This window comes from Mastomys coucha, unplaced genomic scaffold (genome assembly GCF_008632895.1).
Source record: "Mastomys coucha isolate ucsf_1 unplaced genomic scaffold, UCSF_Mcou_1 pScaffold22, whole genome shotgun sequence".
In the NCBI taxonomy this organism is placed as follows: domain Eukaryota; kingdom Metazoa; phylum Chordata; class Mammalia; order Rodentia; family Muridae; genus Mastomys; species Mastomys coucha.
The window spans coordinates 223444930-223458056 of NW_022196905.1; the positions used below are offsets into that span (position 1 = coordinate 223444930).

The 13127-nt window shown below is 48.1% G+C and overlaps 2 protein-coding genes and 1 long non-coding RNA gene across 6 annotated transcripts in view; 1 reads left to right on the plus strand and 2 right to left on the minus strand.

Moving 5' to 3' along the window:
* Get3 (guided entry of tail-anchored proteins factor 3, ATPase) overlaps positions 1 to 4261 on the minus strand; it is a 7708-nt gene extending 3447 nt beyond the window's left edge. The window contains exons 1-2 of one of the 2 annotated variants that reach the window (XM_031340616.1): positions 4062 to 4261; positions 3173 to 3320 (exon numbers count right to left, since the gene is read on the minus strand). In XM_031340616.1, the coding sequence (XP_031196476.1) occupies positions 3173 to 3320; positions 4062 to 4222 (309 nt within the window). In that variant the 5' untranslated portion in view covers positions 4223 to 4261. The remainder of the gene's footprint in view (positions 1 to 3172; positions 3321 to 4061) is intronic. The other variant, XM_031340617.1, reaches the window with a different exon arrangement.
* A 1493-nt stretch (positions 4262 to 5754) lies between these two features.
* Trir (telomerase RNA component interacting RNase) lies at positions 5755 to 9132 on the plus strand. Of its 3 annotated transcripts, none has more exons than XR_004110120.1 (3): positions 5757 to 6175; positions 8272 to 8465; positions 8720 to 9132. XR_004110120.1 is itself a non-coding variant. In XM_031340618.1 (3 exons), exons 1-3 carry the CDS (start codon positions 5840 to 5842, stop codon positions 8825 to 8827), a joined length of 522 nt encoding a protein of 173 aa, XP_031196478.1. In that variant the 5' UTR covers positions 5765 to 5839; the 3' UTR covers positions 8828 to 9132. The 3 variants fall into 3 exon arrangements, 2 of the variants coding, with proteins under 2 accessions (XP_031196479.1, XP_031196478.1); XM_031340618.1 differs by having other exon boundaries at positions 5765 to 6175; positions 8388 to 8465; XM_031340619.1 differs by lacking the exon at positions 8720 to 9132 and having other exon boundaries at positions 5755 to 6152; positions 8388 to 8464.
* Positions 9133 to 11112: 1980 nt separating this feature from the next.
* LOC116069747 overlaps positions 11113 to 13127 on the minus strand; it is a 4953-nt gene continuing 2938 nt past the window's right edge. Inside the window, exon 2 of the long non-coding RNA XR_004110121.1 lies at positions 11113 to 11239. This is a non-coding gene — a long non-coding RNA (uncharacterized LOC116069747). The remainder of the gene's footprint in view (positions 11240 to 13127) is intronic.

The following is a 13127-nucleotide window of genomic DNA, read 5'->3' on the forward strand; positions in this document are numbered from 1 at the left end:
CTTTAATCCTAGCAGTCACACACAAGTATAACAGAGAGCGGGGCAATGGTGGCGCAGGCCTTTAATCCCAGCACTTGGGAGGCAGAGGCAGACAGACTTCTGAGTTTGAGGCCAGCCTGGTCTATAGAGTGAGCTCCAGGACAGCCAGGGCTACACAGAGAAACTCTGTCTCAAAAACAAAACAAAACAAAAACAAAAACAAAATCCAAAAAACCAGAGACAGTCTAAAGGGTTGAGAGTTCAGTGGTGAATCTGGCGTAGTATGCACCAGGCCCTGCTTTCAATCCCTATTCCTGGAAAATAGGCTGAGGAAAAAGATGGGGTCATAAAACCTCATCTACCTCAAGAAACACTGTGGTTCCACATACTTCCTTTTGATTTTCACCCTTGGCAGAGCCTAAGCCCTGGCTCTGTGTGCTGGACAGAGCTCAGCCTTCAAGAACTTATCCCCCACCCCTCTCCCTGTTGGCAAGTTCCAGCAGCAATCAAATGTGCCCTACCACTGTCTTTCTCAAACAAGCCCTTCTAAAGGCAGGGGCGGTGCTGTGTTCCTGCAAGCTCAGCTGCTCCAGAGGCCGAGGCAGGAGAACCATCTGCACCTAGGAGTTCAAGGCTAGCCCTGGGCAGTACAGTGAAACTCTGTCTCAACACCTCAATTTACCTGCTATGGGATTCCCATTCTCAGCTTCCATCATGATAGTTACTGCTTCCCTCATTAAAACCAAGCTATCTTAGACACTGGAGGGATGACTCAGTGGTTAAGAGTATGGGCTGCTGTTCCAGAAGACCCAGGTTCAATTCTCAGCACCCACATGGAGGCTCACTACCATCTATAACTCTAGTCCCAGGGAATTCAACACCTTCTTCTGGCTTCTGAGAGCACTGCATGCACACAGTGCACAAACATACATGTAGGCATAACAACTATGTGCATAAAAATAAAATGATGCAATTTTTGTCAGGCACCAGGACACATGCCTGTCATACCAGCACTTTAGAGGAGGATCAGCCAGTCAAGGTCATTTTTGACAACATATCAAGTTTTAGGCCACACTACACTACATGAGACTCTGTCTCAAAAACCAGCCAGCCAGCCGGATAGCCAAACAACCAAAAAACCAAACCGAACCAACAAAAAAACCAGAATAATGTGAACTGGAGAATGCTGCCTCAGAAGCTCAACAGTCGGGAGCATTTGTTGCTTTGCAGGAAGCTGAGGTTTGATTTCTAGCACCCATATCTGAAGTCTTCTTTAGGCCTCTCTAAGACTTCATGCAAGTAGCCCACACACATCATACACAAGCAGACAGATAGACAGACATACACACACCCAAATAAGAAATAAAAAAACCAGCCTAGTCTACAGAGTGAGTTCTAGGACAGCCAGAGCTACACAGAGAAACCCTGTCTCGAAAAAACCAAAAACCAAAAACCAAAAAAAAAAAAAAAAAAAACCTAGTGGATAAAGCACTTGTTTGAGTATGGGGACAGAAATTTGGATCTCTTGAATACAAGTCAAGAGTCAAGGTGTATGTGGTAACACGATTCTATAATCCCCGGGCTGCTAAGGTAAGATAGGAGGTGGAGAAGCCCCGGTAGCTCTCAGGCCACCTAGCCCAGTGCATACAGCAGCAAACAACAGACTGTCTTAAACAAGGTGGAAGAGCCAGTATCAACAACATCTGAGGATGTCCTGGTTTTCACAGTGACACATGGGCATGAGTATGTGTACACACACACACACACACACACACACCAGAGAGAGAGAGAGAGAGAGAGAGAGAGAGAGAGAGAGAGAGAGAGAAAGCCTGGTAATCTTACTGCTTTACTTCCAAAATATACTCTAAATCTAACTACTCCCCCCCCCCATTCTTTCCTTTTTGAGACTACTTGTGCTATGATCTGGGGACATCCATAGCCTTCTTATTACTCTTCCCAACTTCACCCTTGATTTGCAGTCCATTTTCCATATAATAGTCAGACATTTGGCTTAAAAAAAAAAAAAAAGTCTTTAGAAACAGGGTTTTTCTGTGTATCCTTGGCAGTGCTGAAACTCACTCTGTAGTCCAGGCTGGCCTTGAACTCCGAGATCCTCTTGCCTCTGCCTCCCCCAGTGCTTGGATTAAAGGTGTGCCACCATGCCCAGGTGACTTACTATTACTTTTTTAAAGACAAGGTCTTACGCTGTAGCCCTGATGGCCTCAAATTTACAGTGACCCGCCTGCCCCTGCCCCTCTAGTGCAGGGATTAAAGGTGTGTGCCACCATGCCTAGCCCTTTTCAAACTGGAGAGCTGGGAATGCAGGTTGGCACTGTGTACCATGCTCCAGCCTTCACCTCAAGCAACATCAGCGGTAGTAGCAACAGAGGCAGCACCACTATTAACAACAGGAAAATAACAACAACCAAAACACAAACGTGGAGCTGGAGAGAGACGGCTCAGCAGTTAAGAGTGCGTACTGATCTTCCAGAGGACCCTCATTTAATTCCCAGTACTCACCTAGGGGTGGGAGTTCACAATTGTCTTTAAACTTAAGCTCAAGGGGGACCTGGTATCTCTGGTCCCTGCACACATAACTAAAAATAAACTAAATCTCTAAAAGAATAGCTCTGTACATTAAAATCTTCTATCAAATGTAGACTCTAAGCCAAACTGCTTGCCCTGCTAGCAGAGCCCCACAGTGTGCACCTCTGGTTGGCCCTCCTTCCAGCAGAGCCCCACAGTGTGCATCTCTGGTTGGCCCTCCTTCCCCGACCTTGCTTGCTCAGTTCCAGTTGATCACCTCCTTCCCAGTTCCTTAAATTTTGTTTCCCACACGTTCCTCTGGGAGTAAGTTGGGGAAGGTGTGACACCCAAGAGATGAGTATGTAGACTATGATTGGCCTAATGGCTGCTGGTAGGTATGTCCTCAAAAAGCCTTATAGTTGGGGGCTGGAGAGATGGCTCGGTGGTAAGAGTACTGGCTGCTCCTGTAGTGGATTTGGGCTGGATTCCCAGGACCCAGATGGTGGCTCACAACCATCTGTAAGTCTAGTCCCAGGGGAGGGATCTGATGCCCTCATCTGGCCTCCATAGGTACCAAGAATGCACTTTGGGTAAAACACCTGTCACCAAAATGAAATCAAAAAACCTTATGGGGACCTTAGCCAGAGCAGAGGCCAGCTTTACTTACCATAGCAAAGAGGTTGTCATAGCCTTTGACCTTGGTAGGCACCTTGGAGAACTTCTGATCAAAAGCATCTGAGATGTTGTGAGCTGGGTCTGTGGAAATGATCAGGACACTCTCACGTCCCTTAGAGAGCTGGACCGCCAGGCTGCAGCTGCACCAAAGAAATGTGGGAAGATGAGGAGCGAGAAGCCAGTTCTGTAGTGGTGTTTGTAGCAGGATATGCAAGGTCAGGTCACAGAAACCTGCATCAGCAGGGACCTTATGACCAATGTATGGGTCCCAGTGAGATCAAGCCCTACTTAATCCTTGAAGAGATCACCTGACTCTGGCTAGGATGGGACTGGTGTGCAATATTCAGCTGACTGATTTGGTCTCTTTGAATGTCTGCTTCTGCTTTTTAAATTTTTATTATTTATTTATTTATTTTGCACTCAGTGGCACAGATTGCTCTCCCTCCCTCCCTCTACTTGTTCAGGGCAAATGTACTTCACCTCTCAACGAACCGAGGCACCATAATCATGTGCCCTTTCCACTCCCTTTTACTTCATCCCTCTCTGGCATCAAATGGAGGTCCGTTATACTAAGACAGCTTGCCTTAGTGTCGCTCCCTCTACTCTGAACTCCTTCGAGGTCGGGGGTACTGTCCGGCCGACTGTGGAATTTACATGTTCCTCTGCACACCCAATACACTGAATTCACAAGACCCAAAGAGGGATAATCCAACTCAGGATGCTAGGCCTGCATTCAGGAGGTATCTTCAGCAGGCTGCAGTAACTTCCGGAGAGAAACAACCCCTTAGAGCCATGCTCAGCTCACTTTGCCAGTCCCTGTCCTCCCCTTCCTCCAGTGGTACATCCCACCCGTCCTCTTGGTCCCGCCAGCGCCTCCTTACCTGCAGGTGGTCTTACCAACGCCACCCTTGCCCCCGACGAAGATCCACTTAAGGCTACGCTGCTCGATGATATTGCTAAGCGTGGGCTCCAGCGGCTCCACATCAGGTGCATCCTCGAACTCTTCTGCTTCAACCCCCCACCCGGCCACCCCCGCCGCCATCTTGGACCCGGCTCACGTGATTGATCGGGGCGCACCACGTGCTAAATACTTACAGGGGAAATGAGTTTTCCACAACCTTGTGCAGGCTGGAATCCTGACATATTTTCCTCCTGCATTGATATTTAGAGATAATGACCGCTGTATTTTCACCGTTTTATGCGTAAAGGGCTCACCTTTGTGAATTCTTGTCTGCAGTTTTCTAAGGATTCCCCTGTCTTGTGGACATATTGGTATGACCCACGCTACTGCCCTTCACTGATTGGACCCTAAGTCTGCGGCACTCTTTTCATTGGCTGAATCTTGTCTTACTTCCTCTAGTCACGCTCAAGTTCCTGCAGGCGTCAACCTCTCCTTAGCAACCAGGCAAACATCCTGTCCAAGCTCTTTGCGTGAAGTTAGAGCAGAGGTATTTCTTGATTCCATACTCTCAGTTTCCCGATTATCATATACCCCTTATTTTCTGTTTTGGACCTCAACATCTCTTCCGGTCCTCCCATTACTCAGATAGCCACATGATTTCTGTCAAACCAATCACGAATGAACTGGTTATTTGGCTGAGGGTCGATTAAAAGACTCCATTTGTTGCAGAGTATGCAGACTTCCCCCCTGTGTTCCTGAAACCCCCATGTTGGGCAGGAATGATTTCTGCAACAAGTCGTCCTTGTAGAAAGAACTTTAACTTCTGAAACTCTTGTTAGGCTTGGCGCTCTGCTTTCTCTTTGGGTGTGCTCCAAGTTCAGCAAATGCAATTTTAATCGAGTCCCTGTCCTTGGGAAGGAATACGAGGGTCCTTAGTCCCTTCATGCAATACGCAGCTCAAAACATTAAGTTTTAGGGACTCAGCCTAGAAATACGTTCGGCTTCATTTCAGTGCTCTAGACTCTGAGTGTCTAGCTGCACACAGCCAGCGGTATTCTTATTTCAAGATAAGAGATTAAATTCAGAGACAGATGCCCAACCTAGAGATGCTTCCGTTTCTAATAGGAGGTATCAAGTTAGATATGCTTTGTAGGGGCTGGAGAGATGGCTCAGCGGTTAAGAGCACTGGTCTTCCGAAGGTCCTGAGTTCACATCCCAGCAACCACATGGTGGCTCACAACCATCCGTAATGAGATCTGATGCCTTCTTCTGGGGTGTCTGAAGTACTTACATATAATAAATAAATAAAGTTTAAAAAAAAGAGAGAGAAATGCTTTGTAGACCTATTTAGGGGCCACCCAAGTTCCCAAGGGTCAATTGAAAACAGTTTCCAAACAAGATCCGTTCAGTTACAGAGTTCTGGTGGCCGCCTGGGATTGTGCTCTCTCAGCCCTTAGATCCCTTAGAGGGGGCCCGGGATCCAGACGATGGTCCGATTCTCGGGGAGCTTGTCTGCTTAACTAACTCGTGTCTGGCAGGATTAGGGATCCGAACATCAGGGTCGGGTTTCTGGGCTCCATCGACTGGTCACCAGGTCAGAATCCTTTGGTCCCCACCTAAGCTCCGCCCACTCCGCGGTGGCTTCTGGGTTCAGACCTCTTTTCCCAGCATTCATTGCTCCAGACGAAGCCAGTCCGGCGCCAAGAGCGCGGTCTGAGATCCTTCCCCGAAGTCCTTTGCGCGGCATCTGGCCACAAAATGGCTGCCCGAGGGAGACGGGCGGAGCCTCCGGGTCGGGAGGCGCCCGGCCCGGCGGGCAGCGGCAGGAGCCGATGGGCTGAGTCGGGGCCGGGAACGTCACCCGAGAGTGGGGACGACGAGGTGTCGGGCTCAAGTCCGGTGTCCAGCGGTGTGAACTTGTTTGCCAACGATGGCAGCTTCCTGGAGCTGTTCAAGCGGAAGATGGAGGAGGAGCAGCGGCAGCGGCAGGAGGAGCCACCCCCGGGCCCGCAGCGACCCGATCCATCGGCCTCCGCCGCGGCGGGCCCAGGGAATCCGAAGAGGAAGGGCGGCCCAGGCCCCACGCTCAGCTTCGTAAGGAGCCGCGGGGGTGGGGGCGGGCGCCGGGGCCCGCATTGGCTGGGGGAGTCGGGCCCGGGAAGGGGCGTCATGGTCCAAGGCAGTCCTCCGCCCGGCTGCCTGGACTGTCCCGGTCGCTTGCTGAGAATCTTGAGCCTGGATTCCGGACGAGAGGTGTTTGTGGGCGGGAATGGGAATCCCTAGATCTCACTCGCGGGACCTGAGAACCGGGAAATTGTATTGGAAGCGCTCTGGGGCTAGGGGACCCTAGATGCTAGGATTCCTGTTTGATTTGTACCCAGACTTTGAATAGTGAGGCCCACATATACTGTGGGGGAAAGAAGGAGACACATTCAGATCCCGAGTCTGCTGTAATCGTTAGACTCTACTCAGACCATGGACCGTAGCCGGGTGTGGTGGTACACGCCTTGTATTACCAGCACTCCGGATGCAAGAAGAGGAGGATTCGAAAAAGTGAGACCTTGTTCCATCTAAACAAAACCAACCAACCAACAACAAAAAGCAAACCACTGACTTTGTGGCCTTAGCAAAATCAATCGATTACTTTCTGTATTCTTTAACTAGTGTCCGTTTATTGAGCACCTTACCTTGTGCTGGGTGTTCGGTGGTGTCTTTGACAGAAAAGAACGTTGTTTGTTTGGAGTGTGGGTGGCCTATCCTGATTTTTTGTAGTTCTAATAATTGAGATTTTGATGTATTTCATGAAGTGGTCCTAGAAAAGTCAGTTAGTACAGACTCTTAAAGAACTAGACAGACCAGTGGCTCTCTCCTGGGAACAGGTCTCTTCATCATCATGTATTTGGTAAAGTCTGTAGACATTTTGGTTGTTAAACTCTAAGAGGAGATGCTAGTGACATCTATAGGTAGACACCAGGGATGCTTTTCAGTATCCTATAATGCATGGGATAACAAAGAGTGATCTAGCTGAAAATGGCAAGTATCGTGTTGAGGAGCCTTGGGATAAATAGGTTGGATATATACTCTTTGTTGGTTTTGAGCTTGCTTTGTCTCTGATGTTGAGGTCTTGTAGTGGGGAGGAAGAAATGTTGGTTTGAGAATAATAGACTTTGGGTCAAATCTTGGATCCAGTTCCGTGGTTTGAGCTAAGGCTTAAGTTTGTTTAGGTCTTCAAAGGATGTGTGAGCCTCCAAGGTGGCACATACATGTAATTCTAGCACTGTGGTGCTTGAAGCAGGAGGATTGCAGAGTTTGAATAAAGGTTACATTGTTTCTAAAAACAACACCACAAAGTGTGTGTGTGTGTGTGTGTGTGTGTCCAGTGGTGTGTGCCTGTAATGTCAACTACTCTTGAGCTGAGAAAGAATCTGAAATTCAGAATGAGTTCAGAGCCAGCCTGAGCAACTTAGTGAGACCCTGTCTCAAAAATGAGATGTGGTGATTTAACTCAATAGAAGATTGCTTTGAATGCTTGTGATCCTAGATTCCATCTGCAGTACTGCACAAAAGCGACTGGGGCAATAGTCCCGCAGTCACTGCCTAGTTGAAGGGTAAGTACAGGATGATGTCTTGAAGGCCCCCAGTTACGGGGAGAACACGGGGCCAGGCTGTTCTTAGTTAGAGGAAGTGGAAAGTGACAGGACCTGGGTTGATGTGACACTGCCTCTTTGGTTTGTTCCTGAGTAGCTATTGTCATTATATTCCTTAAAATGCCAGGCCAGATCAGGGTAGGAGAGTTAGGGCTGCTTTGTGGTTTAGGGTGCTCCCACTGGCCTTGCACATCTGATCGTGAGTAGTGCTCTGTTGTTGGCAGCCTGTCCTATTCCTCCCAGAGACTTGTCTTTATTTCTAAAATGAGGTAGTTATTACCTTCAAATAGCATAACTGTGAGGATGAGAGGAGATAACATGGTCACAGCTCTCTGTGTGGTATATAGAGCTCAGTAGATAGTGATGCTCAGTAAAGGAAGCCGTGTGGTCCTTGACAGGAGAGAGTGAGGCCAGAGCCAGTTCCCAGCAAGGTCAGCACTCCTCTGGCCCCCTGGGAGGGTAGCTTGGGGCCCAGGACTGCCTGGGCATGGTAGCCCAGGGCAGGTGCTGAGTCGAGTGTGCTCCTCTCTGATTGCTGCGCAGGTCGGCCGGCTGGAGGAGCTGGGCGAGGCGTCGCTAGGAAGGTGTAGTGGGCCTCAGCACCGCCAAGGGCGGGCCCGGCTCCTGTAACCCTTGCAGTCTTCTGTCCCTTCACCCAGGTGGGCAAGCGCAGAGGCGGGAACAAACTAGCCCTCAAGACGGGAATAGTAGCCAAGAAGCAGAAGACGGAGGATGAGGTGAGTAGGCTGCCCAGGGCTGCCACCCTAACCCTTTTCCTTCCAGACTCAGTGTCCAGTGGTCAGGCTTTGGATGGGTGGGCCTTGTAGGGTGGGAGGTTCCCCAAATAACCTGCTTCTGTTTCTTACCTCAAATCCAGGGCCTTTAGGTGACACTGGGGATGGGTCAGCTGTCTTATGGTGTTCCTGACTTTTGTCCCCAGCTTTTTGGTCATCTGTCTTCCAACCATTCCTCCCCTCCTCCGACCCCACAGGTATTAACAAGTAAAGGTGACGCATGGGCCAAGTACATGGCAGAAGTGAAAAAGTACAAAGCCCACCAGTGTGGTGATGATGATAAAACTCGGCCCCTGGTGAAATGACCCCCTCCCGGGTGCTCACTACCTGGGACTCTCTGCGATGTACATAATATTTAATGCGGTAACGGCAGTGGCTTCCTGGAGGACTGATACACAGAAGGAAACCAAGTCGCTTCCTGTGGCCGCAGACCATTCTCCAGGACTCTTTTTTACCTTCAGCACTTGCCTCCTGAGACTTACTAGACCAGTGGTTTACTGTGCCCTTTCTCCCATCACCTTGCTCTCTCTGGCTCTGTCTGTCTCTTCTTGCTGTCTCTCTCCTTTTAGCAGTCACTTCTGAGAAGTAAAGAACCTGAATTAGTGCTGGAGTTTGTGCTTGGTTTATCTTTTTTGCGATCTCTAAGCTAAGTCTTTCCCTACTAGTGGATACTACACCTGCCGGAGCTGGGGTGGACCCATTGTGGAAAGGGAAGGGGAAAGTTCTACAGGCAGGGGCACATGCTGCCTGTCCAGGACTCTTAAGACATCTTTAGTAACTGTGACTCTTAAAGTCTGGACGTGTTTGTGTTTTTGTTTTGAGACAGGGACTTATGTTCAGAGTCTGTCTCCTGCCTCAGTAGCATGCCTTCCAAGTCTCCAGGATCAGTTTAGCTGTGGCTTGGGTTATTCTAAGTGTTGAGTGTGCTAGCCTAGTGCACGTGACGCTCGCTGGTCAATCTCCAGGACTTCACCTTTTTGCAGTACACTAAGCTTAGGTTTTGGCTAATAATAGAGCTGTTATTTATTCCCCAGATACTGATCAATTACTTACTATATGCCAAGAATGTCCAGGTTTCTAGGGGCCGGAGCCCTGGACAGCCTACATTCTCCCTGTTCTCATAGGAGACAAGTGGGAAATCAGAGGGGATGATTCAGTGGAACTACTAACAAGGATAGGATGGAGGCATTTGTTGGGGGAGGGGATGTCTGTCTTTAGGCCACTTTTTATATTTTTGGTTGTGAGCCTAACCCTTAATGGCTGAGCTATCCTTCTAGCCTATATGTCACTTTTCAAAAAAATTGATTTCTATGTATTGTTTCTCGCCTGCGTGTATGTCTGTACCACATTCATGCCTGTTACCCGAGGAGGCCAGAAGAGAACAGATTCCTTGGAACTAGAGCTACAACTGGTTTTTAGCTGCTACGTAGTTGCTAGGAACTTAAGCAGGGTCCTCTGGGAGACTGCAAAGGCTTTTAACTGGTGAGCTAACTTTCCAGCCTCCTTAGGTGACATGTAATCAAGTCTGGAGGGATGTGAGTAGCAAGCTCTGATGGAACCTGAGGAAGGACAGAATGTTGACGTGGTGCCCCTGGCCTTTTTTGTCAAAGCAGTCTGAAGGCAAGGCGTACAGTTAACACATGCTGTATAGGAGTTGGGCATGCCTGTGATCTCAGTGCTTACGAGGTGGAGGCAGGTGGATCAGGAGTTTGGGGTAACTTTTGTTTGATGTAGATTCTTTCTCCAAAACCACATATAAAAAATAAAGTTGGTCAATGTTGATAGCTTGATAATATTTGCTTCAGATCCCAAAGATAGTATGGCAGTGAGTGACATATTTATCAAGTGCTCCAAGCAGAGGGAACAGCAGATAGATAAAGATCCTTAGCACTTCCTAACATAGGAATTCTTGTTGAGGTTAGAACTCCTCAAAGCAAGGGCTGATGGGTAGAGGATAGGGAAGGAAACACAAGAAGCTAATGGAAGAAGCCAGTAACAGTTGGATCTTAAGCACATAGACATACAAGTAGGTCATAACTACAGCTTGGCCTCTATTTTAGAGTGTGTCAGTAAGCAGGGCAAGCTGAAATCCAGGCCCCTCCCTTCACAGAACCCAGCCAGGTGTGACCCAGGACAAGTGAAGGGAGCTTCAGGTACAAGTTAGGGAGAGTCAGCCTTGGCTTCTGCATACTTCTGTAAGTTTTTCATTTATCCATATCTGCCATATGTGTGCAAATGCTGTGTGTGTGTGTGTATGTGTGTGTGTGTGTGTGTGTAATCCCCTGGAACTAGAGTTAGAGCCAGTTGTCAACCCACTGGATAGGAGTTGGGAACTGAACTCGGGTCTTATGGAAGAACATTAAGTGCTCTTAACCACTGAGCCACCTCTCCGACCCATTTCTCAGCTTTTTTATGGTTCAGGTCTTTTGTTTAATTATTTTTAGGCTTTTTTCAGATGGGTTTTCTCTGTGTAGTCCTGGCTGTCCTAGAACTTTGTAGATCAGGTTGGCCTTCACTTCACAGAGATCATCAACCTCTATCTCTTATCTCTCAAAAGCTGGGATTAAAGGTGTGTACCAGCACACTGGGCTTTCTTTTATCCATTTTTAATGATAGGGAACCATGTCTAAATTCCAGTTGAGCTAGGGCTTACACTGTAGCTCAGTGATGCAGGGTATTTGCTGGCATTTGAGATGTTCCGCATATGATCTTCAGCACTGCAAAAAAGCAGAAGACATTTGACTTGCAACCCTGTGATTAAAACTGCTTTCCTTGGTTTCCTGAGAGTAGTTAGCTTATGTTTACAGGCTGTGTTCTACAGTTCTGGAGACGGACCCTGTTTTCTAGTGCATGCTGGCAAGCACACTAACCTTGACCTACATCTTGGAGGCCTTGTTTAAAAATTAGACTGGAGCTGGGAAGATGGCCCACTGGTTTTCCAGCACGTGCTGTTCTTGTGTGTTACTGGGCTTGTTTCCCCTGGAGCTGTTTCTTGTTAGAAACAGTTAGGTTTCTTGTTGCCTGATATAGAAGTCTGATAGATTAGGTCTTTGGCAAGAGTAGTACATGAGATGTCTTTCCAGCCCTTGTATCCGTTTTTTAAAGTTGCACGTTTGTGTGTGTGCATGCGCGCACGTTGCGCACATCTGCTGTAGCTATAGCACATGGTCACAAGACTTGCCTCCAGTCAGTTCTCTTCCACCTTCTTGGGTGGAACTCAGGTTGTCAGGCTTGGTGCCTAGTGCCCTAATCTGTTGAGCCATCATGGAATTTAAGTCCTCATGCTTGCTGGGTAACTGCTAGACACCATGAGCTACACAGTTTAAACCAAAAGTGTTTGTGATACTTGGGCAGGGAGACTTCTATAAATTAAACGTTTATGTTCTCCCATCAAATTTGAAGTTGGGCATGAGTTGAATGCTTTTAGTTGAAGTCAAGTAAGTGCATAGGGTCACTGTAAGAATTGCATAGGAAAATACTGCTTGGAAACCTGGCACGGAGTACTCAAGGAGGGGAAGGAGAACCCAGTATAGTGTGCTCAGCTGTTATTCAGGAGGCTGAGGTGGGTGGATGGTTTTAAGAACCAAGGAGTGGCCAGGTGGTGGTGGCGGCGGTGTACACCTTTAATCCCAGCACTTGGGAGGCAGAGGCAGGTGGATTTCTGAGTTCGAAGCAAGACTGGTCTAGAGTGAGTCAAGAGTCAAGAGTGAGTTCCAGGACAGCCAGGACTATAGGGAGAAACCCTGCCCAGAAAAAAAAAACCCAAAACCAAAAAAAAAAAAAAAACAAAAAAAAAACAAAACACCACCCAAAAAAACCACTACCACCACCACCAACAGAAAACATGGAGTGTTCCTGGAGGGATCCATGGCTCCAGATAAAAATGTAGCAGAGGGTGGATGGCCTTGCCTGACCGCAACAGGTCGGGAGGCCCTTGGTCTGTGGGAGGTTTGATGCCTCAGCGGAGGGGGATGCTGGAGTGGTGGGGAGGGAGTGAAGGAGTGTGTGGGTAGGGGAACACTCATAAAGGCAGGGGGGAGGGTGGATGTGGGATGGAGGATTGGTGGCAGGGTAGCCAGGAAGTGGGATATCATTTGAGATGTAAGTGAATGATTAATAAAAAAAAATTAAAAAAAAAAAAGACTAACATGGGCAGTATGGGAAGACACCATCAAAACAACGAAAAACAAGCAGGGAGACTTCTAATTCCAAATCTCTTATGGAAAAAGGAAAGATAACTAAGTTCTGTAGCAGTCTGTTAGTATGTATGCCCTCAGGCTAATTAAGGCAGGAGGACTGCAAGTTGGAGGAAGTGTGTGTTAGGAGGTAGACCCTTGCCTCAAAAAAAAAAAAAAAAAAAAAAGAAAAAAAAAGAAATCAATCCCTAGTGTTAGCATTCTAAGCTCTAGCCCACAGTTACCTGGCAATAGCCAGGTAAGCCTGGCCTGACCCATATAAAAGGGCTGCTCGCTCACTCCTCCCTCTCTTGCTCTTACCTTCTAGCTTCCGCTCTGTCCCCTTGCCTCTCTCCAGCTTCCCCATTCCTTTCCCTTCCCCTCCACGTGCTCATGGCTGCCCTCAATTCCTCTACACTTTCTCTGCCTC